The sequence below is a fragment of the Scatophagus argus genome, chromosome 7, assembly GCF_020382885.2.
Source record: "Scatophagus argus isolate fScaArg1 chromosome 7, fScaArg1.pri, whole genome shotgun sequence".
Classification (NCBI taxonomy): domain Eukaryota; kingdom Metazoa; phylum Chordata; class Actinopteri; family Scatophagidae; genus Scatophagus; species Scatophagus argus.
The window spans coordinates 26,744,003-26,766,058 of NC_058499.1; the positions used below are offsets into that span (position 1 = coordinate 26,744,003).

General features: G+C 42.8%; 1 protein-coding gene and 1 long non-coding RNA gene across 6 annotated transcripts in view; one reads left to right on the forward strand and one right to left on the reverse strand.

Moving 5' to 3' along the window:
* The window catches only part of bcar1 (BCAR1 scaffold protein, Cas family member), a 96,507-nt gene extending 86,218 nt beyond the window's left edge, over nucleotides 1-10,289 (forward strand). For 4 of the 5 annotated variants that reach the window (XM_046394495.1, XM_046394498.1, XM_046394496.1 and 1 more), the window contains 4 exons: nucleotides 5,053-5,439; nucleotides 5,874-6,755; nucleotides 7,573-7,659; nucleotides 8,380-10,289. In XM_046394495.1, coding sequence (XP_046250451.1) covers nucleotides 5,053-5,439; nucleotides 5,874-6,755; nucleotides 7,573-7,659; nucleotides 8,380-8,925 — 1,902 coding nt within the window. In that variant the 3' untranslated portion in view covers nucleotides 8,926-10,289. The remainder of the gene's footprint in view (nucleotides 1-5,052; nucleotides 5,440-5,873; nucleotides 6,756-7,572; nucleotides 7,660-8,379) is intronic. The other variant, XM_046394499.1, reaches the window with a different exon arrangement.
* Nucleotides 10,290-19,445: 9,156 nt separating this feature from the next.
* On the reverse strand, nucleotides 19,446-20,127 carry LOC124062111. The gene is made up of 2 exons (XR_006843864.1): nucleotides 20,028-20,127; nucleotides 19,446-19,877 (listed from the first exon to the last, which is right to left on the reverse strand). It is a non-coding gene; the product is annotated as an uncharacterized LOC124062111 (long non-coding RNA).
* Between the last annotated feature and the right edge of the window lie 1,929 nt (nucleotides 20,128-22,056).

A 22,056-nucleotide genomic window follows, 5' to 3' on the forward strand; every position in this document is an offset into this window, starting at 1 on the left:
CCTATAGCAGCTTAGCTATGATAGAGATTTAAAGATTAACAGTTAGTCAGACCTATTCTACCTGTGGCTATATATCATGAGGTGAGTGAAACTATGCCTACCAGCCCTACACACTTTATTTGGTGCTAACTATATGCTTTACTAAACAGAAAGGTTTTAAGTTTAGTCTTAAAAGTAGAGGTGGTGTCTGCCTGTCGAACCCAGATTGGCAACTGGTTCCACAGCAGGGGTGCCTGATAGCTAAAGGCTCGTCCTCCCGTTCTACTTTTATAAATTCTGGGAACTGTAAGTAAACCTGCACTCTGTGATCTGAGTGATCTATTGGAAGTATATGGGACTATTAGATCCTGCAGGTATGATGGGGCTAGTCCATTTAGGGCCTTATATGTAAGTAGGAGAATTTTAAAGTCTATTCTGAATTTTACCGGAAGCCAGTGAAGAGAAGCTAAGATGGGGGAGATATGATCCCTTTTACTGATTCCTGTTAAAACTCTAGCTGCTGCATTTTGGATCAGCTGCAGGTTATTAATAGAATAATTTGGACATCCTGACAATAGTGAGTTGCAGTAGTCCAGCCTAGAAGTAACAAAAGCATGAACAAGTTTTTCAGCATCACTCTGAGAGAGGACGCTCCTAATCTTAGCGATATTACGGAGGTGAAAGAAGGCGGTCTTAGAGGTCTGTTTAATGTGATGAATAAATGACACGTCTTGATCAAAGATAACGCCGAGGTTCCTTGCAGTCGTACTGGAGGCCAAAGTAATGCCGTCCAGAGAGAGTATATTATCAGCTATTCTATTTCTAAGGTGTTTGGGGCCTAGAATAATGATCTCAGTTTTGTCTGAGTTTAATAATAAAAAATTGGAGGTCATCCAGTCCTTTATGTCCTTAAGACATGCCTGGAGTCTGGCTAACGGCTCTGTTTCTTCAGGCTTTAAGGATAAGTACAGCTGAGTGTCATCAGCATAACAATGAAAGTTTATGTCATGTTTCTGAATAATATTTCCTAGAGGGAGCATGTATAAGGTGAACAGGATCGGCCCAAGCACTGAACCTTGTGGAACACCGAGGCTAACCCTTATATATGAAGAGGAAACATTATTAACTTGAGCAAAGTGAAATCTATCTGTTAAATATGATTTGAACCAGCATAGCGCAGTCCCTGTGATCCTAGTCTCATGTTCTAATCTGTGTAATAAAATGCTGTGATCTACAGTGTCGAAAGCAGCACTGAGATCTAGCAAAACAAGTATGGAGACAAGCCCCCGGTCTGATGCCATGAGGAGGTCATTTGTGACTTTAACCAGTGCTGTTTCTGTGCTGTGATGGGCTCTAAAACCAGACTGAAACATCTCAAAGAGACTGTACCTGTGTAGGTGATCAATCAACTGATTTGCAACCACTCTTTCGAGTATTTTAGATAGGAACGGGAGGTTGGATATCGGCCTATAGTTTGCTAAGATGTCTGGGTCAAGTGAAGGTTTTTTAAGTAAAGGTCTAATAACAGCGGTTTTAAATGCCTGTGGTACATAACCTGTTGTTAAGGATAAGTTTATCTGATCTAAGAGGGAAACGCTAATCAAGGGAAAGACGTCCTTGAGGAGCTTAGTTGGGATGGGGTCTAAGAGACATGTAGTTGGGTTAGATTTGTTAATGCTGGAGGTCAGCTCGGGGAGGTCTATGGGCAGGAACCTGTCCAGGGATGGAGTAGGATTAAAAGAGATTACTGGAGATGGCACTATATTGGCTATTCTGGGAAGATCTTTATTGATTTTTTCTCTAATGTTATTGATTTTATTGGTGAAGAAACTCATGAAGTCTTCACTGCTAAGAGCTGCAGGAATACAAGGTTCAACAGAGCTGTGACTCTTGGTCAGCCTGGCTACAGTGTTAAAGAGAAAACGTGGGTTGTTCTTGTTTTTCTCTATTAATGTTGAATAATAGGCAGTTCTGGCTTCACGAAGGGCCTTTTTGTATGTCAATAGACTATCTTTCCAGGCTCTCTGGGATTCAGCTGATTTGGTGGAGTACCACTTCCTCTCCATCCGTCTTGATGTTTGTTTAAGTTTTCGTAAATTTGAATTATACCAAGGAGCTAGCCTCCTATGATTTCTAACCTTCTTTCTCAGTAGGGCAACCATATCTAAAACTGTGTGCAACGTGGCTGCAGTGTTGTTGACAAAGGAATCAATTACTGCAGGAGTAACGTTTAAATCAGTACGGTCTGTTGTACTGGTACATGGAGCTGAGGGGAGCTGTGATGGGATTGCATCCCTAAATCTGTCTACACTATCTTCAGAGAGGCATCTGGTGTAATAGACCTTTTTGTTGTGTGCTGTAAAGTCTTCTAGAGTTAGTTCAAAAACTACAAGCGAATGGTCTGAAAGGAGAGGGTTTTGAGGGGCAACTGACAGGTTTTTAGTTTCTAGGCCATAGGTGAGAACCAGATCGAGTGTGTGATTGTGGCAGTGTGTTGGTTCATTCACTCTCTGAAGGAAACCTATTGAATCTAAGAGTGAACTAAAGGCTGTCTTAAGACTGTCAGAGTCAACATCCATATGAATGTTGAAGTCACCTGCTATAATGACTTTATCTGTGCTGAGCACTAAACTAGATAAGAAGTCAGAAAACTCAGACAGGAACTCTGAGTAAGCAGCAGCAGGTGGGCGATACACAACAACTAATAAAACTGGCTTTTCTGACTTCCAGTTTTGGTGAGACAGACTGAGAGTGAGACTCTCAAATGAGCTATAGATGGATTTAGGTTTGGGGTTAATCTGAAGACTGGAGTGGTAGATTGCTGCCACTCCTCCTCCTCGGCCTGTGCCTCGAGGAACATGATAGTTAATATAACCAGATGGAGTTGATTCATTTAAACTAACATATTCTTCATCCCGTAACCAAGTCTCAGTGAGGCAGAATATATCAGACTGATGATCAATAATTAGATCACTGACTAGGAGGGATTTAGAGTGGAGGGATCGTATATTTAACAATCCACATCTGACTGTCCTATTTTTTGGCTCTAAATATTTGCTAGTTTGTATTTTTATGAGGTTATTATGATTAACACTTCTTAAATTTTGTGCTGGTTGGACTATGGGAGGACGAGGCACTGACACTATTTCTATGGGATTATTAATCTTAGTATTACTGTGTGAATTTATATTTTTATTTATTCTAATTTTAACGGAGGGCGGCAGTCCTACAGAAGCAGCAGAGAAGTGTGTAAGACAGCGACTCTGCTTCCTGGCCTCGACCCTGGGTTGTCAGGGTGTTGGTTGTCTAATAAACTTGGCCATATTGGTAGAAATAAGAGCCGCACCACCCCAAGTGGGATGAACGCCGTCTCTGCTAATGAGGCCAGGTTTTCCCCAGAAAGTCTCCCAGTTATCTATAAAGGCCACGTTGTTTTCTGGACACCACCGTGACAGCCAGCGACGGAGCGATGACATGCGGCTAAACATATCATCACTGGTCAGATTCGGGAGGGTGTGAGCAACGCATTAAAAAAAAAAATAAGAGATTCAGAGAGAAACAGGTCCCAGGGCAAAATCACACACTGAGAAAGCATTTGGCGACAGTGGCAAGGAAAAACTTCATTTTAACAGACAGAAACCTCGAGCAGAACCAGACTCAGTGTAGACGATCTTCTGCTACGACCGGCTGGGAGAGAGTGGGGAGTAGAAAGACAGGGAGATGGAGAGAGACAAGAGAGGGGAGAGAGGAGAGACAGGGAGATGGAGAGAGAGAGAAGAGGGAGAGGGAGAGAGGAGAGACAGGGAGGATAGAGAGAACAATGCAGAGCAGGAGCAGCAGGATCCAAGCAAAGCCACGTTGAGGGTTCTAGATCCAGCAGCACTATCAGTGCAATAGGCAAGGCCATAGAGGGCTCAGAATCCAGCAGCGGTACCAGGCCTCAGGAGACCGGGTAGGAGATTCTGGATCCAGCAACATGCTCTTGAAGTGCTGAGAAAAGATGGAGCACAAGAGCTCCAGGGGAGAGGGCGAGTTAGTGCTGTACCAGTAATGGGACATGGTGATGAAAGTGACATATTTTGTCATTGGAGGGAACTCACTCCAACGAGTGAGTCCCCTTGTTCTGAAAGCTTGGTGTCTAAGGATCTCCCCCAGCAATCTAAACCTGTAGCAGCATAACAAGGGGTTGGTCCAGGCAGAGCCTGAACAGTCCTAACTGTAGGCTTTGTCAAAAAGGAGGGTTTTAAGTCTTCTCTTTAACATAGAGAGAGTGTCTGCCACCCGAACTGAGGCTGGTAATTGGTTCCACAGAAAAGGAGCTTGATCAGTGAGATCAGTGATATATGATGGTGCCAGACCATGCATGATTTTGTAGGTTAGAAGGAGGATCTTAAATTCTACTCTAAATTTTACTGGAAGCCAATGTAGAAAGGCCAGCACAGGTGAAATGTGGTTACGCCTCTTAGTTTTAGTCAGAACACAAGCTGCGGAGTTCTGAATGAACTGCACAGTCCTGAGTTACTTTTTAGGACATCCTGACAAAAGAGAGTTACGGTAGTCCAGTCTGGAGGTAACAAAAGCATGGATGAGCTGCTTGATTTTTGCAATGTTGCGAAGATGGAAGTACAAAGTCCTCAAGATTTGTTTTATGTGTATGTTGAAAGACAAGTCTTGTTCAAAGCTAACACCCAGGTTCTTTACAATAGTGCTAGAGGCAGGAGCTAGTCCGTTATGAAAGGCTATATCATTAGCCAAAGATTGTCAAAGATGTTTTGTACCAACTACATTAGTAAAACCCTAGTTTTGTCTGAGTTCAATAGAAGAAAGTTGTGGGTCATCCAGGACTTAATATCTGCAACACAGGATTGCAATTGTGTTAGCAATGCGTAGCACAGTGCACAACAACCAGAAATGACGGAGTACGCTCACCTGAACACGTCAGAATTACTACAAATATATTGCTGCTGTATCATTGACTCTGTTATACATACAGTACACATTACACTAGAAAATGAACAATACAATCACACACTTGATGTAATATAGGATGTTTTTCTCCCTCTCTCTCTTCAGGTCTATGACTTCCCTCCCTCTGTCAGCAAAGACATTCCTGATGCTCAGCCAGTGAAAGAGGAGACTTATGATGTACCACCCCACTTTGCCAAACTCATGCCACCAGTCATTGTCCCTGCTGGTCCCTATCTGCACAACAACCTCAACGATGATGATGAGCCGCCGATTCCGGAAGATGTGTACGATATCCCACCCCCCATCTTGACTGATAAACATTACCATGGAGACATGGGCGGAGTTAGTCAGTCCCCACAGGAGATCTATGACATCCCTGCCAGCCTGCGAACTGAAGGTCGCTCCAACCAGGATGTCTACAATTTCCCTCGGGAACGAGAGGAGAAAGGAGGAGAGAGGAGAGAGCACTATGTATATGATGTCCCTCCACAGGTAGGACAAGTAAAGAAGTCTCATATTTTGAGAAAGACGTTTATTAGCTTAAGATGTGAAGGTCACTTTCATCTCTCATCCAGTCTAGAGAACCTGTGAATGAACCTATAGTTCTTTGTTTCAAAGTATTTTGAGGTTAAGCCATCATGAGGTTAGTGGAAAAAGCATTGTTCACCTGTCTATAGCAGACTGTAAAGATTGTCAGACATGGTACTACAACACATCCCTTCTCCATAAGTTGTAATTACAGTGTAAGTACAACTGTAATTAATGCTAATGTGATAATGTTGCAATAAAGTTGTTTCTTATGAATGTCTGCTAAGCAGGCGTGCTTGTTTTCATAGTTTGTCGCTGGGGTTTTAGGAAATTAGAGAGAAAGTTTTTGTATATCCTGCCACGCAGTGTTTTTCAATGATAATGTGTGTGATTTTCAGGTTGTGCGTGATGCCCAGTCCACCAATGAGGATCTGACTATGTCCTTCAAGCGGCTGTCTGCTTCAAGCACAGGAAGCACACGGAGCAACCACTCTGCTTCATCCTTAGACATGGTCCCTGTCCGTGATACCCCCTCTTCCTCCTCACTTCCTGCTCCTTGTTCTATTCCAGGAAAACCGCTCATCTTGGACCTGGAGCAAGCCATGGAACGTCTGTCTCGTCTCCAGCAAGCCGTTGAGTCCAGTGTTTCTCTCATGATGTCTTTCATCACAGGTAACTGGAGAAGCCCTGCTCACCTGGAAGATAATCTCCCAGCCATTCATCAGGCTGCTGATCGGGTGCGTGCCACTGTCCGAGACTTCTTAGAATTTGCCCAAGGTGCTGTGGCAAATGCTGCCCAGGCCACCGACCGCTCTCTGCAGACTAAATTAGGCCGTCAGGTGGGGAAGATGGAGGAGGTCTTCCAGAATTTGATTCAACACAGTCAAAGCTTAGACACCATTTCCTGGTCGCATACAGTGCTCACAGCATCACCACCAGGAGTGGATGATTTAGATCGACTGATCATGACAGCACGAGGCATCCCAGATGACACCAAGCAGCTTGCCTCATTTCTCCACGGCAATGCCTTGCTGCTGTTCAAACGGACCAATCGGCAGCAGCAGCAGCTGCCACTTCCTCCGATCCCAGGGGACATCAGCAGTCATATGATAGGATCGGGAAGTGGCAGCTGTCAAGGAGGGGAGAAGGTGAACATTCAGTCCCGGCCCCTCCCTTCTCCACCAAAATTTACAGCTGCAGAGGAAGAGGAAGGTGTGGACAGGCCTTATGAGACCACAGAGGAAGGCTGGATGGAAGACTATGACTATGTACATTTACAGGTACACACACAGACATGGACACAGACTTAGTTGTGAAGACATTTCATCGACTCACAAGTTAAATAGAACCTCCATTGCTCTGCTGACCATTATCTTAGAAGCTCCTTGAGCCTGACATGCATCATATTTAAACAAACATGATGCTTTGAATGCTTATGCTGGAGGTGGCTGGTAGTTCAGAAGAATTGTGTTGTGAAGGTGTACATGCTGAATAGAGTGGCAGCCCAAGCATATGGACTATGTGGTCATTAAACAGTATGTGAAACATTGACAGTATCAGTATTAATTCATGCTTAGTCTACAGCAACGCTCCAGAACTACAGCAATGCTCCATAACTACAGCAATGCTCCATAACAAGTCTAGGAAAGAGTCACTGCACCATTTATTTACTGATGTTGATACTGCATATGAAAGTGCAATGATTTTTTTTTTCACTGATGTATGATGCCAATCTATATCAAAATCAAGTCTCAAAGCAGCCGTCTGACATTGTGTTCAGTGTGAACACAGTTTTAGAGAACAGTATTTAGAAAAAGCATTGTGTCAATAAAAGTTGTTTTATCCAAAATATAAGAACTGAAGTCAAATCTAGTGGGGCCTTAATTTATCTCACAAATTCACACATATGTGCACCCATCATAGCATGATTGATGAATACATGTGCATGCAAGTCTGCTGATTTTTTTACTACTAGCGGAAGACAGAGGTTATATGTGACTTCTGATCTTCCTACTGATGCACAAACAATTAGATCTGTTTTAAATAAATCATGTTAGTGAGTACAGGTGGTGTAAAAATTATCTGTTAATCTGTCAGGGAAAAGAAGAGTTTGAGAAGAACCAAAGGCAGCTGCTGGAGAAAGGCAACATCATCAGACGCAAGACACACCTGGAACAGCAACAGGTACCTGAGTGTGTGTGTGTGTGTGTGTTAGAACACTCCAGGTAACTCTATTTTCCTTAAATACAGGAAAAAATAAAAATGTATTTTGTGTTTTCCTTTTTTGACTATAAATAGATTTTATAAATTAATACCTACTTTACCTGCCTAATGCAGACTTATTTTACTTGTAATTCTCTGCATTTTTTAATCTTCTCAGTTAATCTGGAGATTATTTTCTGGAAAAGGTGCACATCAAAAGCCTTTTATTTGTGTGATCTATATACAGGAATACAGGAAATAATAAAAATGTATTTTGTGTTTTCCTTTTTTGACTATAAATAGATTTTATAAATTAATACCTACTTTACCTACCTAATGTAGACTTATTTTACTTGTAATTCTCTGCATTTTTTAATGTTCTCAGTTAATCTGGAGATTATTTTCTGGAAAAGGTGCACATCAAAAGCCTTTTATTTGTGTGATCTATAGAATAGTATGAAAAGATATTTCATTTAGAGTCATATAAAACTGCAAAAAATGTCAAATTCTGATGTTTGAGAAACTGGATTCATGGAATGTTTGGCAATTGATAAATGACAAAAAACAATTAATCAGGCAAGATTGTTGCTGATTACTTTGCAATAGACTAATTGATTGTTACAACTCTACAAGTATTGTTATTACAAGTAGTATTAACTATACAAGTCTCTAATTATCACCTTTCTCTTCCTTATCGTCTAGATTAAACAGTTTGAGCGGCTAGAGCAGGAAGTCATTAGACCGATCAACAATGACATGACGGGCTGGGTCCCATCCCCGCATAACTCTCTCACCAGCCAAATGGCTCAGAACGGCTCTGGAGGACTCTCGTCCTCCAAATTGTGCCATGGTGATCGGCAACTAATCCTCTTCTACCAGGAGCAGTGCGAACAGAATGTCACCACAGTGACCAATGCCATTGATGCCTTCTTCACTGCTGTCAATTCCAACCAACCACCCAAGATATTTGTGGCACACAGCAAGTTTGTCATCCTCAGCGCTCACAAGCTGGTGTTTATTGGCGACACACTGTCACGCCAGGCCAGTTCTCCTGAGGTACGGGCCCGGGTGGCCCAGAGCAGCAACAGCCTCTGTGAAAAACTCAAGGACATTGTGATCAGCACAAAGACAGCAGCACTTCAGTATCCTTCCCCTGGAGCTGCCACAGAGATGACTGAGAGGGTGAGGGAACTGGCAGGGTATACACAGCAGTTCAGGATGGTTCTGGGACAGCTTCTGGTGATATAAGGGTCTGATGGGAAGGAAGAAGACAAACCAGTGACACAAAATGAGATGTCTGAAATGAGGCAGTAAATCCTCCTTGTAACAAGGGCTGGATGAGCTTGTAGCATGGAACCACTCTGGAGCATAGAATGCTGCGGGAAACCCTGTACACTCTTCTACTGTGAGGTTAGAGATCCTGCCTGGGTCTCAGACTCCCCAGGGTGTCTGAGATCCTGTCTGGGAGCAGGGACACTGACTTCATATCCACCCCCTGCTCCTCTCCTACCTCGCCTTTCACTAGGACCATTCCTCCATTCTTCTTTGTGCTTTTTAATCTAGACAAGCTAAAAGAAACCTTACCTTCAGTGGACTGGGCCAATGATTGTAAATAAAAATCATTGTAAATATTTAAGTTACCTATTTAGTCAGAAAACCAGACAAAGGAAAGACTTAAGAAGTTCCAGTATATAAATATGAATTTATGATTCTTTTTTCTGAAGAAAAAAATATGAAAAAATAAGTGTAGTTTTTAGACAATATCGATAATTGTTATTATTATTCCTATACCATATAATTATAGCTCTGGCTCTTGATCCTTGTATCATTATTGTTATGGATGTGAAAAGTTCAGATGATTTGTATGTCTGTATGTTGTAGTATGTCTGTTAATTTACATCCCTGACAAAGGCATACTTTCCAAACAAAACAAACCACTGGAGCACACGCATATCTTCAAAGTTGCCCTGATGACAAATAAACAGTTGCACATGTTGCCATGTTGCTGCTGTACGGTGGCCGAAAAGTACAAACGCGCCGCATATACAGACAGGCACTGCAAATACAGAAACGTGCTGCATATGAGAAACAGATGTCCATTGTCTGTCTCTCGGGTCTCTCTCTGTCGCTCAGCACTGCCCCTACAGGCCTGGAGCACTTCTATGTATGACTGGTTGTGCGGCATTTTCTTTTTGTGGCATTTGTTTTCTTATTTGCAGCACATTTCTGCATATGCAATACATTTCTGTATTTGCAGCGTGTTTCTGTATTTGCAGCATATTTCTGTATTTGCAGCATCTTCCTTTTGCATCTGTTTTTCTATATGCAGTGCATTTCTGTATTTGCAGTGCCTGTCTGTATATGCAGTGCATTTGTAATTGTCAGCCACCGTACTGCTGTTTGAGGAGTACATTCTGACTTGTTGCTCAGTAAGTTACCCATCCACCAGTTAATGCAACCCAAAGATGTTCACATAACTGTACAGTGCCAGTAGTGCAGGTATTAACGATGATCTAAGTGCCACCTCAATTGCTTTTTCAGAAAGGTTGTTTTGTAAAGAGGCACGTAAAATGTTAAAATCTACAACTGAAATTAAACTGCTTCTCCTCTTATCTTTGACACTTCAATGTGATGTGTTTTTTTAATATTCAGAAACAATTTGAAATGTCAGTGAGTCATAGAAGAATCATAGGTACTTTAGGTTCTTTAGAGTGCAGGGGGCACTCCTCAGGACCTTTTTCGGTGGTATCAGTCCTATTCTATGGAGTGTTCAGCTGCGGCAACAGCATTTCTACTGCAGACAGGAAGAGACTGGGTAAAATCATAAAGGAGGCCAGCTCCATCCTAGGGAGACCCCTCGACCTAGTACAGGTGGTGGGAGAGAAAGGGATGACAGCCAAGCTAATGGTTAGTTAGCATTTAAAGCATCAGGCACTCTAAACCGCTCATTCTGAAAAGCACTTTTTAGAGAGGGTGAGGGGGGGGAGTGGTGCATTGTTCATCCATGTGGTATTTTGACCAAATCACGTCACAGACATTTCATGAAGACCACAGGGAATTGCAATAACTTGGGAAAAGGGATATAATAAGTCCCCTTGAAAAAAAATTGTAAATATCCCTCTATCTGTACTTTAATTTGCTGTCTTTGTGCTGCTCTGACACTAAGAATTTCCCACTGCAGGACTAATAAAGCTTTATTTTAGCTTATCTTATCTAATCTTATCTTATTCAGAGGTAGACTGTTTAAGATAAAATAAGATGGACTGGTTAGAACGTCCATCAATCTTAATGCTCATTTGCTGCCATCAGTGTAGTTCACCCCAAATATACTGTGGTATAGTTTTATTGATTAGCCTACATGTAAAAAGTCAACTGTACTCTTTTTTGTGCGATGAAATTGTGACTATATAAATTGAAACTATACGTTTATTACTGAAGTTGTAGTTTGCTGAGGTGTTGAACTCCTGTTGATTATACTGAGAGATGTTTTTGATTTGCCCACGCTATTTAAGTCACCTATGTAGGGGGTGCTGCTGTCCAAAATGAATGGGGGAGGGGCTTAAGGAGCTGTAACAATGAGGAAAAAAACTGGGTTGAGAGGCTTAGGGAGAAGAGGAGATATAAGCCGTGTGTCCTCTTGCTTGTCATGGGCAATGTAAGGTCACTGACAAACAAGATGGATGAGCTAGCATTAATAAGCAGGAGTACCAGCAGTGCAGTGTAATGTGAGGTTGTCTGGTAAAACCTCATTAGGTTTTACCAGACAGTAAGCACAAAGGAGGGTGGCTTGCTGTTTGAGTTTAACTTCAAACTTAATTTATCAGTATATTTTTACATATGAAATTCTTCTCTGCATTTAACCCATCGCTAATTGAGCACACGCATGCAACATGCAGTGAAACACACAAGAGTAGTGGGCTGGCATTGTTAGGCAATTGGGGGTTAAGCGCCTTGCTCAAGGGCACACCATTGACCTCCTATCTGATGATGTCCATGGAGAGGCTCATCCTCAGTCACCTTTGTTCTGTGGTGAGTACAGCGATAGACACGCTGCAGTTTGGCTACAGGCCAAACATCGGGATCGATGACGCTGTCATTTCCCTGCTGCACTGGGCGCTGACTCACCTGGAGAGTGCTGGGAGCACTTGAGAATCATGTTTTTTGACTTCTCAAGCGCATTCAACACAATTCAACCGGTGCTGAGAGGGAAGCTGGAGAGAGCAGGAGTGGACGGATATGTGGCTGTATTGGATCACTGACTACATCACCAACAGGCCACAGTATGTGAGACTGAGTAACTGTGTGTCTGAGGTGGTGATCTGCAGCACAGGGGCCCCCCAGGGAACAGTGCTCTCACCTTTCCTCTTCACCCTCTACACTTTGGACTTCGCCTACAACACCAGCAGATTTCACCTCCAGAAGTTCTCTGACGACTCAGCCATTGTTGGGGGAATGAGACGGAGTACAGGTCAGTCATCGTGGACTGGTGTGAGCGCAACCAGTTGTGCTTAAACACCAGTAAAACAAAGGAGATCGTGATTGACTTCCTGAGAAGGACATTACCACCTACACCAGTGAACATCCAAGGCTCGGACATTGAGATGGTGAACAGTTTTAAGTATCTGGGTGTTCACCTCAACCATAAACTGGACTGGTCACATAACACCAATGCCCCTCCACCTTCTAAGGAGACTGAGGTCCTTTGGTGTGTGCAGGCCCCTCCTAAGGACTTTTTACGACTCTGTGGTAGCCTCTGCTATTCACTACACTGTGGTCTGTTGGGGACCGGGCAGCACGGACCAGGACAGGAAGAGACTAAATAAGCTGGTCAGGCGGGCCAGTTCTGGGCTGCCCACTGGACTCCGTGGAGGAGGTGGGTGGGAGGAGGATGTTAGCCAAGCTGACATCCATCATGGACAACACCTCTCACCCTCTGCAACAGACAGTGGAGGCTCTGAGCAGCTCTTTCAGCGGCAGACTGCTACACCCTCAGTGTAGGAAGGAGCTACGGCAGGTCCTTCATTCCCACTGCTGTTAGACTATATAATCCAATGGTCTAGTCCTCTTTTCTCTTCTCTTTTATGAGGACTTGTATATAGCTGTATATTGTACTGTGTTTACTGTACTTTGTAAATTGTTAATTTATTTTACCTCTACTTTTTTGTAACTGTTTTTGCACACTTTTTGCTTTTTCTGTTCTTGAGGGCTGCCACGACAAGAATCAGCTTTATTGACAGTATATATATTTTTACATACACACACTGAATTCGTCTTCTGCATTTGACCCATCCTTAGTTGAACACACACATGCAACACCTGGCAAATTACATGCAGTGAAACACACACAGGAGCAGTGGGCAGCATCAAGCGCCTGGGGAGCATATTAGGGGGTTAAGTGCCTTGCATAAGACCACCACAACAAGGAATCGAACCAGGCGCTGCTCAATCGACTGTCTGCAACTTATGGTTGCATTCTAACCCGTCACGCCACGGCTGCGGAGACAAAATAAGGGCTTACGGCACCTGGTATTCCCAGGCGGTCACCCATCCAAATACTAACCAGGCCCGACCCTGCTTAGCTTCCAAGATCATGACTGTGATGGTACAAATGTTGGGGGGCAGTGTGTTCCACAGTCTGGGGCCAGTGACAAAGAAAGCCAGTTTCAGGGAGTGCCAAGCACTCAGGCTGTCCTCGTGGACTCACCTGATGACCCTGCGAATGAATCACGGTTTCCGAATGAGCTCCTGGTGAGACCAGAGATACAGGCATTCACTGGTGTGATGGCTAAGAAAATCACTGTTCTAGTCAGAAACATGCTGGCACAAGAAATTACCTTACCAGAGGAACACTGATAGCCTATCTTTTTTCCACGTTGTGTCATCACTTCCTGAAAAGAAAGAGTTTGATGTTGAGTCACCTGTAAAGTTGACCCCCTCCTTTTTCAATTTTGGAGACTCATCCGTCCCTAAGGAGTGGAAAGAAAGATTGGTGGCAAAAATGGTGTAACGGAGCGAGTTTTCTCTCTGCATGAGTGTTAGTTTTTGCCAACCCTCAACTATCTTATGTGCTGCATGTAGATGCTAGCCCAGAGGGGCTAGGAGGAGTGTTGTACCAGGATCAGGGTGAAGGATTAAGACCAGTGTATTTTGTTAATCTAAGCTTGACTCCTTCAGAGAAGAATTACCCAGCCCATAAATAAGAATTTTTGGCGCTGAAGTGGGATGTAGTAGATAAGCTGTATGACTATCTGTATGGGACCAAGTTTGAGGTGAGGACTGACAACAACCCGCTGACTTATGTGTTGACGTCTTCTAAGTTGGATACAGATGCTCTCTCTCATAGACTATATCCCAGTAAAATGGAGAAATCTGAGTGGAAAGACATTCCTGCAACAGGTGTGAGAGCCATGTTCCAGATGTCTGTGGTGACAAAAAAGAGAAACCCACAGTATGAAAGAGCCAATGACCTCTTGGGGATTTCTCCACAAGTTATTCCACAAGCCTATTGCAGTCTGTCTTCTTTGGGTGTCAACAGTATGCCTGTTTTGAGCCTCACTGAGTTGGCAAGTGTGATAAGCTCTGAGAAATGGCAATATCACCAAAGTTGACAAGACAAAAAGATCGAGTCTGTTCTTTGCAGCTGAGAGAGTGGGATAGGTTGAAGATGCAAAAGGGAGTAATGTATCGCATTACAAGTCCACCAGGAAAATCAAAGCAAAGTACAAAGTACAGAAACATAGTAATGAAATCACTGCATGATGACTCGGGTCATCTAGGCCTTGACAAAACATATGGCTCAGATGTAGTCAGAGATTAAAGAGTATTGTAAGTCTTGTGAGAGGTGTATAAAAAGAAAAAGAAACTTGCACCATTGTCTCATTTACAAAGTGATGGGCCATTGGACCTTGTTTGTATGGACTTTCTTTCATCGAACCAGATTCAAGCAACCTCTACAGTGGCAAAAGTGTTGCTGGAGAAGTATTTTCCATTATGGATTGCCCAAGAGGATACACAGTGATCAGGGGAGAGACTTTGAAAGTCGTCTTGTCCATGAAGTCTTGAGTTCACTTGGAGTTGAAAAATCAGCTAGAAGAATCCATTGCTGCCAGGCAAAATGATGATAATAAGCAGAGATATGACAAGAGGATCAGTTGCTGCCTGGAGACAGAGTTCTGCTGCGGACGGAGAAGACGGATAGGACGCACAGACAAGCCTGAAAAGGAAAAGACATCACAGAAAACACCAGATGAAGACTCTGAAAGAAGAGAGGTTAGACTCAGTGATTTTGTTGAAAAAGAGTACACAGACCCAGAGAATGAGGACCATGGACTGTGGTACGATTTGTTGAACCTCTCAGGAATAACATGGATGATGAAACGTTGGAACCATTCAGTCTGGATTTGGATCTTTCCTTAAGTGACCTGACTGGACAACTAAAAACTGTTCAACCAGCAGTAACACGGGAATCTGTGGAGGAATCTGAAATGGATAGTGCAAATGAACCAGAGTCTGCTGAGACAACAGAGATTGAACTACTTGAGACATGTGAGAATGAAGAGACTGAAAGAGACAAAACGTTGAATGAAGACATTCCCTTGCAACATGAAGACACTGACCCTGACTTTGACACTAAGACCAGACCTCAGAGACTAAAGAGGGTTCTTTTAAGGTTAACTTATGATATACCAGGTCATGTAAGTGTCATAGCAGCCCCTACAGTGAAATATGTTTATTGTGTTTATAAGTGGATAGGTACACCTGTTATTGCTTGAGTGTGTGTTTCACTGTTTCATTCACCAGATGTGCCATGATTGTTTATGTTTCAGTGGTACACCGTCATGAGGGCATGTCTTTATTTGGTGGGGGGAGAGTGTAATACCCTGATAAATATCAGTTGTATTTATTATTTTTTTTCTGCTGGGATTAAGTTAAAAATGAAACAACAGTGGTTATGTTGAAGTTAAAATTTACATAACTAATATTTAAATGTATTTAAATAATTTCTGTTTAAAATGTGTGACTTTAAAAATGTTATTTTATGGGTTTCGAAAGGGTTTAAAGAGTTAAAAGAGAAAAAATGATTTTATTTATGTTACGATATGAAGATTCATGAGTTTTTTTGGTAGTGCCGGGGAGACCGAGAGAGAGAGGAGAAGAAAAAGGAGCGGAGAATGAATGGCGCGGAGCTAAGCTAGCGGCACGGACAGTGATTGGGAAGAGATGCCATGTACATCCACGGGAGAGACTTCGTTGCGTTGCCAACGGGTCGGTGGCGGAGGACGCTACGCTGCTGCCGAGGTTGACGGGGAAGTTTGACGCGGAGAGCTGCTGTGGCCTGGTCCGGATGATTCCGTTTAAAATTCCTGTTTAAAAACATCAGGAACAATACCAGAGTTCAAACTGTTGTTAATTAAAACCAAGATAGAAGGTCAAACAGTAGGGAAAACCTCTTTTAGCAATTTAGTTGGAACAAGATCCAAGGGGCAGCTCTTATATTTCTGACCACATCAGTGATCACTGACAGTGAGACAGGTTCAAAATGAAGTAGTGCAGAATTTGTGGCTGTGACAGATGTGACAGGTCGTCTCTCTCCCTATATGGCTCTCTCCCTATGTCACTATATGGCACTGTGTCGACGCACCGAGCGCCGTGATTGAGGGGCGGCACAATGCGCCCCTATATCTAGAGGTGAAGATACACCTTCCTCTTCCTCTCAACAGTTCAACTTGAAGATCTGGATGGAGAGATACCTGCAGAAAGATATATATATAGAGAGAGAGAAAGGGAGGGAGAGACACAAGACTACGAGGAGAACTGGACACATAGTTAGTGACATAAAATAATGAACTGTATGTTAGTCTGACGAGGGGAGAGGATAGAAGAGGAAAAGGAGGAGGGGAAACTGCTTGGTGGATCATGTTTGTGTCCCCCGGCAGCATAGGCCTATAGCAGCTTAGCTATGATAGAGATTTAAAGATTAACAGTTAGTCAGACCTATTCTACCTGTGGCTATATATCATGAGGTGAGTGTAACTATGCCTACCAGCCCTACACACTTTATTTGAGGCTAACTATATGCTTTACTAAACCGAAAGGTTTTAAGTTTAGTCTTAAAAGTGGAGGTGGTATCTGCCTGTCGAATTTTACCGGAAGCCAGTGGAGAGAAGCTAAGATGGGGGAGATATGATCCCTTTTGCTGATTCCTGTTAAAACTCTAGCTGCTGCATTCTGGATCAGCTGCAGGCTATTAACAGAGTAATTTGGACATCCTGACAATAGTGAGTTGCAGTAGTCCAGCCTAGAAGTAACGAAAGCATGGACAAGTTTTCCAGCATCACTCTGAAAGAGGACGCTCCTAATCTTAGCAATATTACGCAGGTGAAATCAGGCAGTCTTAGAGGTCTGTTTAATGTGATGGATAAATGACATGTCCTGATCGAAGATAACACCGAGGTTCCTCGCAGTCGTACTGGAGGCCAACGTAATGTCGTCCAGAGAGACAATATTATCAGCTATTCTAGTTCTAAGGTGTTTGGGGCCTAGAGCCATGATCTCAGTTTTGTCTGAGTTTAATGATAAAAAATTGGAGGTCATCCAGTCCTTTATGTCCTTAAGACATGCCTGGAGTCTGGCTAACGGCTCTGTTTCTTCAGGCTTTAAGGATAAATACAGCTGAGTGTCATCAGCATAACAATGAAAGTTTATGCCATGTTTCTGAATAATATTTCCTAGAGGGAGCATGTATAAAGTGAACAGGATCGGCCCAAGCACTGAACCTTGTGGAACACCGAGGCTAACCCTTATATATGAAGAGGAAACATTATTAACTTGAGCAAAGTGAAATCTATTTGTTAAATATGATTTGAACCAGCGTAGCGCAGTCCCTGTGATCCTAGTCTCATGTTCTAATCTGTGTAATAAAATGCTGTGATCTACAGTGTCGAAAGCAGCACTGAGATCTAGTAAAACAAGTATGGAGACAAGCCCGCGGTCTGATGCCATGAGGAGGTCGTTTGTGACTTTAACCAGTGCTGTTACTGTGCTGTGATGGGCTCTGAAACCAGACTGAAACATTTCAAAGAGACTGTTCCTGTGTAGGTGATCAATTAACTGATTTGCAACCACTCTTTCAAGTATTTTAGATAAAAACAGGAGGTTGGATATCGGCCTATAGTTTGCTAAGATGTCTGGGTCAAGTGCAGGTTTTTTAAGTAAAGGTCTAACGACAGCGGTTTTAAACGCCTGTGGTACATAACCTGTTGTTAAGGATAAGTTGATCTGATCTAAGAAGGAAACGCCAATCAAGGGAAAGACGTCCTTGAGGAGCTTAGTTGGGATGGGGTCTAAGAGACATGTAGTTGGATTAGAATTGTTAATGCTGGAGGTCAGCTCGGGGAGGTCTATGGGCTGGAACCTGTCCAGAGATGGAGTAGGATTAAAACAGATTCCTAGAGATGGCACTATATTGGCTATTCTGGGGGGATCTTTATTGATTTTTTCTCTAATGTTATTGATTTTATTGGTGAAGAAACTCATGAAGTCTTCACTACTAAGAGCTGCAGGAATACAAGGCTCAACAGAGCTGTGACTCTTGGTCAGCCTGGCTACAGTGTTAAAGAGAAAACGTGGGTTGTTCTTGTTTTTCTCTATTAATGTTGAATAATAGGCAGTTCTGGCTTCATGAAGGGCCTTTTTGTATGCCAATAGACTGTCTTTCCAGGCTCTCTGGGATTCAGCTGATTTGGAGGAGTACCACTTCCTCTCCATCCGTCTTGATGTTTGTTTAAGTGTTCGTATATTTGAATTATACCAAGGAGCTAGCCTCCTATGATTTGTAACCTTTTTTTTCAGTGGAGCAACCATATCTAAAACTGTGTGCAACGTGGCTGCAGTGTTATTAACAAAAGAATCAATTTCTGCAGGAGTAACGTTTAAATCAGTACGGTCTGTTGTACTGGTACATGGTGCTGAGGGGAGCTGTGATGGGATTGCATCCCTAAATCTGTCTACACTATCTTCAGAGAGGCATCTGGTATAATAGACCTTTCTGTTGTGTGCTGTAAAGTCTTCTAGAGTTAGTTGAAAAACTACAAGTGAATGGTCTGAAAGGAGAGGGTTTTGAGGGACAACTAACAGGTTCTTAGTTTCTAGACCGTAGGTGAGAACCAGATCGAGTGTGTGATTGTGTTGGTTCATTTACTGTCTGAAGGAAACCTGTTGAATCTAAGAGTGAACTAAAGGCTGTCTTAAGACTGTCAGAGTCAACATCCATATGAATGTTAAAGTCACCCACGATAATGACTTTATCTGTACTGAGCACTAAACTAGATAAGAAGTCAGAAAACTCAGACAGGAACTCTGAGTAAGCAGCAGCAGGTGGGCGATACACAACAACTAATAAAACTGGCTTTTCTGACTTCCAGTTTTGGTGAGACAGGCTGAGAGTGAGACTCTCAAATGAGCTATAGATAGATTTAGGTTTGGGGTTAATCTGAAGACTGGAATGGTAGATTGCTGAAACTCCTCCTCCTTGGCCTGTGCCTCGAGGAACATGATAGTTAATATAACCAGATGGAGTTGATTCATTTAAACCAGGGGTGTCCAAACTTTTTTCACTGAGGGCCACATGCATAAAAATATAGAAGGGGCTGGGCCACATACTAGAAATTAGGTATATAGCCTTAACTTTAGTGTATTAAAGTTAGAAAAATCAATTAAAAGTGGGCAAATATGTTAAATTGTTGAATATAATTAAAAACAAAACTGCCTTCATCACAGCTTTCTTAACTGATTTATTCAGAAAAAGCTCATTCTCAGAACAGCAGCCTCAGATTTAGACAGAAGATTTACAGTACAGAGAAAAAACAATGAAGTGGAAAATGGAACGGCTAAATTTCAAGCTTGTTATTTAAGTTATTAGGCTTAGCAACACACCTATTAACGTTCGTTTGAAACGGTTATCAAGATTAACAGACTGAACTGGACTTAATAACAGGAGTGCATATAATTTTAGTAAATTATTCTGGTGAATATCAGCTACGCTGGGTATGTAAATTGGACCATCCAGCTGCGGTGCTGATCCGACGCCACTCGTGCCAAAAATCCGGACAAATTCACTTGATCAAGGAGCAAATCTTCATCAGATGAGATCAGCTGACTTTGCGTGTGCAGTGTGTGCGCTGTGCACAGCGGTGTGTACTCTGTGTGTTAACAAGAAAAACGCATATAATAAAGTGGTAGCTCAAAGCTCAAAGCGCAAAAGCAGGGTAGCGACAGAATTGATGCGCATTATTGATATTTGTTGCACATGCATGCTAACACACGGGTACTGTGGAATACATTTTACTCACCTAAAGTGGGAACGGCATTGCACTCAGTGGGAGCAGTGATGCTGCGCTTTGGATCGAAGGATGGCTGGCAGGTCTGGAGTAAACTTAGTGGTTGAGATGCGGCGCTGCGGCTTAGCCAGCGCACATCTGAGTGGTAGAGTAGATCCCCATACTCAGCATCCACATCAGAGATGAAAGCCTGAAATTCTCTGTGGTACAGTCCTCTTGCACGAATTATATTGACAGTTTTCACAACTGTGTTCATTACATCTCCGAGATTGACTGTCTTGGCACAAAGAACTTCTTGGTGAACAATACAGTGCATTTTAACCGCCTCTCCTCCAGTCTCTTTCACCTTGGCGCACATCATAGACGTCATTCCTTTGTGTGCACCTGCCATAGCTGGAGCCCCGTCTGTGGTAACTCCATACAGCTTGTCCCATTGAAGTCCCATTTTGTCTATTGAGTCTGACACAGCTTCAAAAATATCCATACCCGTTGTTGTGCCTTTTAGACTTTTAAGATCGAGCAGCAAAAAAATTAGCAGCTGTGCGGTGTCTGTGGCATCAGTGCTCTCATCGCATGCGATGGAGTAAAAATCAAAAGCACAAGCTTTATCAGACAGTTGCAGTTTAATGTTGGCTGACAAGTCTTCAATGCGTCGCACAATTGTATTTCTGGACATGCTAACGTTGTTGAACTCTTGCACTTTTTCCGGGCACATAGCTTCGGCGACTTAAACGAGACAGTGTTTTATTAAGTCTCCATCTGAAAAAGGCTTGCCATGTCTTGCGATGAGTTGGGCGACCTCATAGCTGGCTATTGTAGCCTTTTCCTGGACTTTTTGAGCACGAAAAAAATACTGTTGCTGACCCTGCAGGTTAGCTACCATTTGCTTTACTTTCTGCTCTCGCTCAGCACCAGTGTAGGATGCATAGGCCCGATGTTTTGTCTCATAATGACGTACGTTATACTCTTTCATAACTGCCACAGTTTCAGTGCAGATCAAACAGACACACTTCCCCTGAAATTCTTTGAAGAAATACTCACTCTCCCACCGTGTCTGAAATTTTCTGCACTCACTCTCTACCTTTCGGTTCTTTGGTTCTGCCATGTTGAGTAATTTGGGATAAATTTCTTCTCTGATTCTTTTTTGCTGGAGCAACTGCCTTGAAGGCCCTTGATCAACAGTAGCTCCCCCTGGTGTTAAAATGGAGAAGTGCAATACACTCAGGCAAAAGTTGAAGTGTGGGCCATATTCTATTCTATTTAGAAGAATTCTTGCGGGCCAATTAAAAAGCAGTTGGCCCGCGGGCCGTAGTTTGGACACCCCTGCCCTAGGATGTTCCTGCCGAGTTGTGTATTCTGTTAAAAAGGTTTGGACTTTAAAGACAGAGGTGAGAGTTCCCGTCTCACTCTAGCACTTGTGTTGCAGGGTTTATGTATTCGGTCTAGATGTTAAAACAAAGACACATGGACAAATGGTATCTGGGTGAGAAGACAGTGAGTTGGGTGTTAATTCAGAGAGGAAGTCATGACAGTTTCAAAGAGATTAAAATTGGCACTACACTGTCCCATAGCCATTCTCACTGGTATTGCAGAAGTGATGCAGCTGGGCTGTGGTGACTTCAAAGTTTGCTGGCTTGAAGCATCGTTGAATTCTGAAGTCAGAGACTATGCTCATCCAGCCACTCCTTCCATTTTAATGCAAGAACAGTTGGAGTTTTTTCGTGCTTAATTTATTTTGCACAGTTCCTGCAGAATCTTTTTGCCTGTCAATATAACTGAAGATAAGAATCCCAGGAGATCATAGACAGAATTAAGTACTGGCAGAATGCTTCTTCTACTAACAGGGTGCTCTTGTAGAGTAATATTAAAGAAGAATGTGTCCAATTCAACATCCCACCGCATGCCAACAGGGAGCTTGTACTTCTCAAGGTCGGTATTCTTCACTTCTTTGGCTCTTTCCTCCAGAAGCAGGGTAGCAAGGACAAAATGGCTGTACCTGGTCCATTTGGTGAACTTCAATCCATGAGTCACAAAACATCTT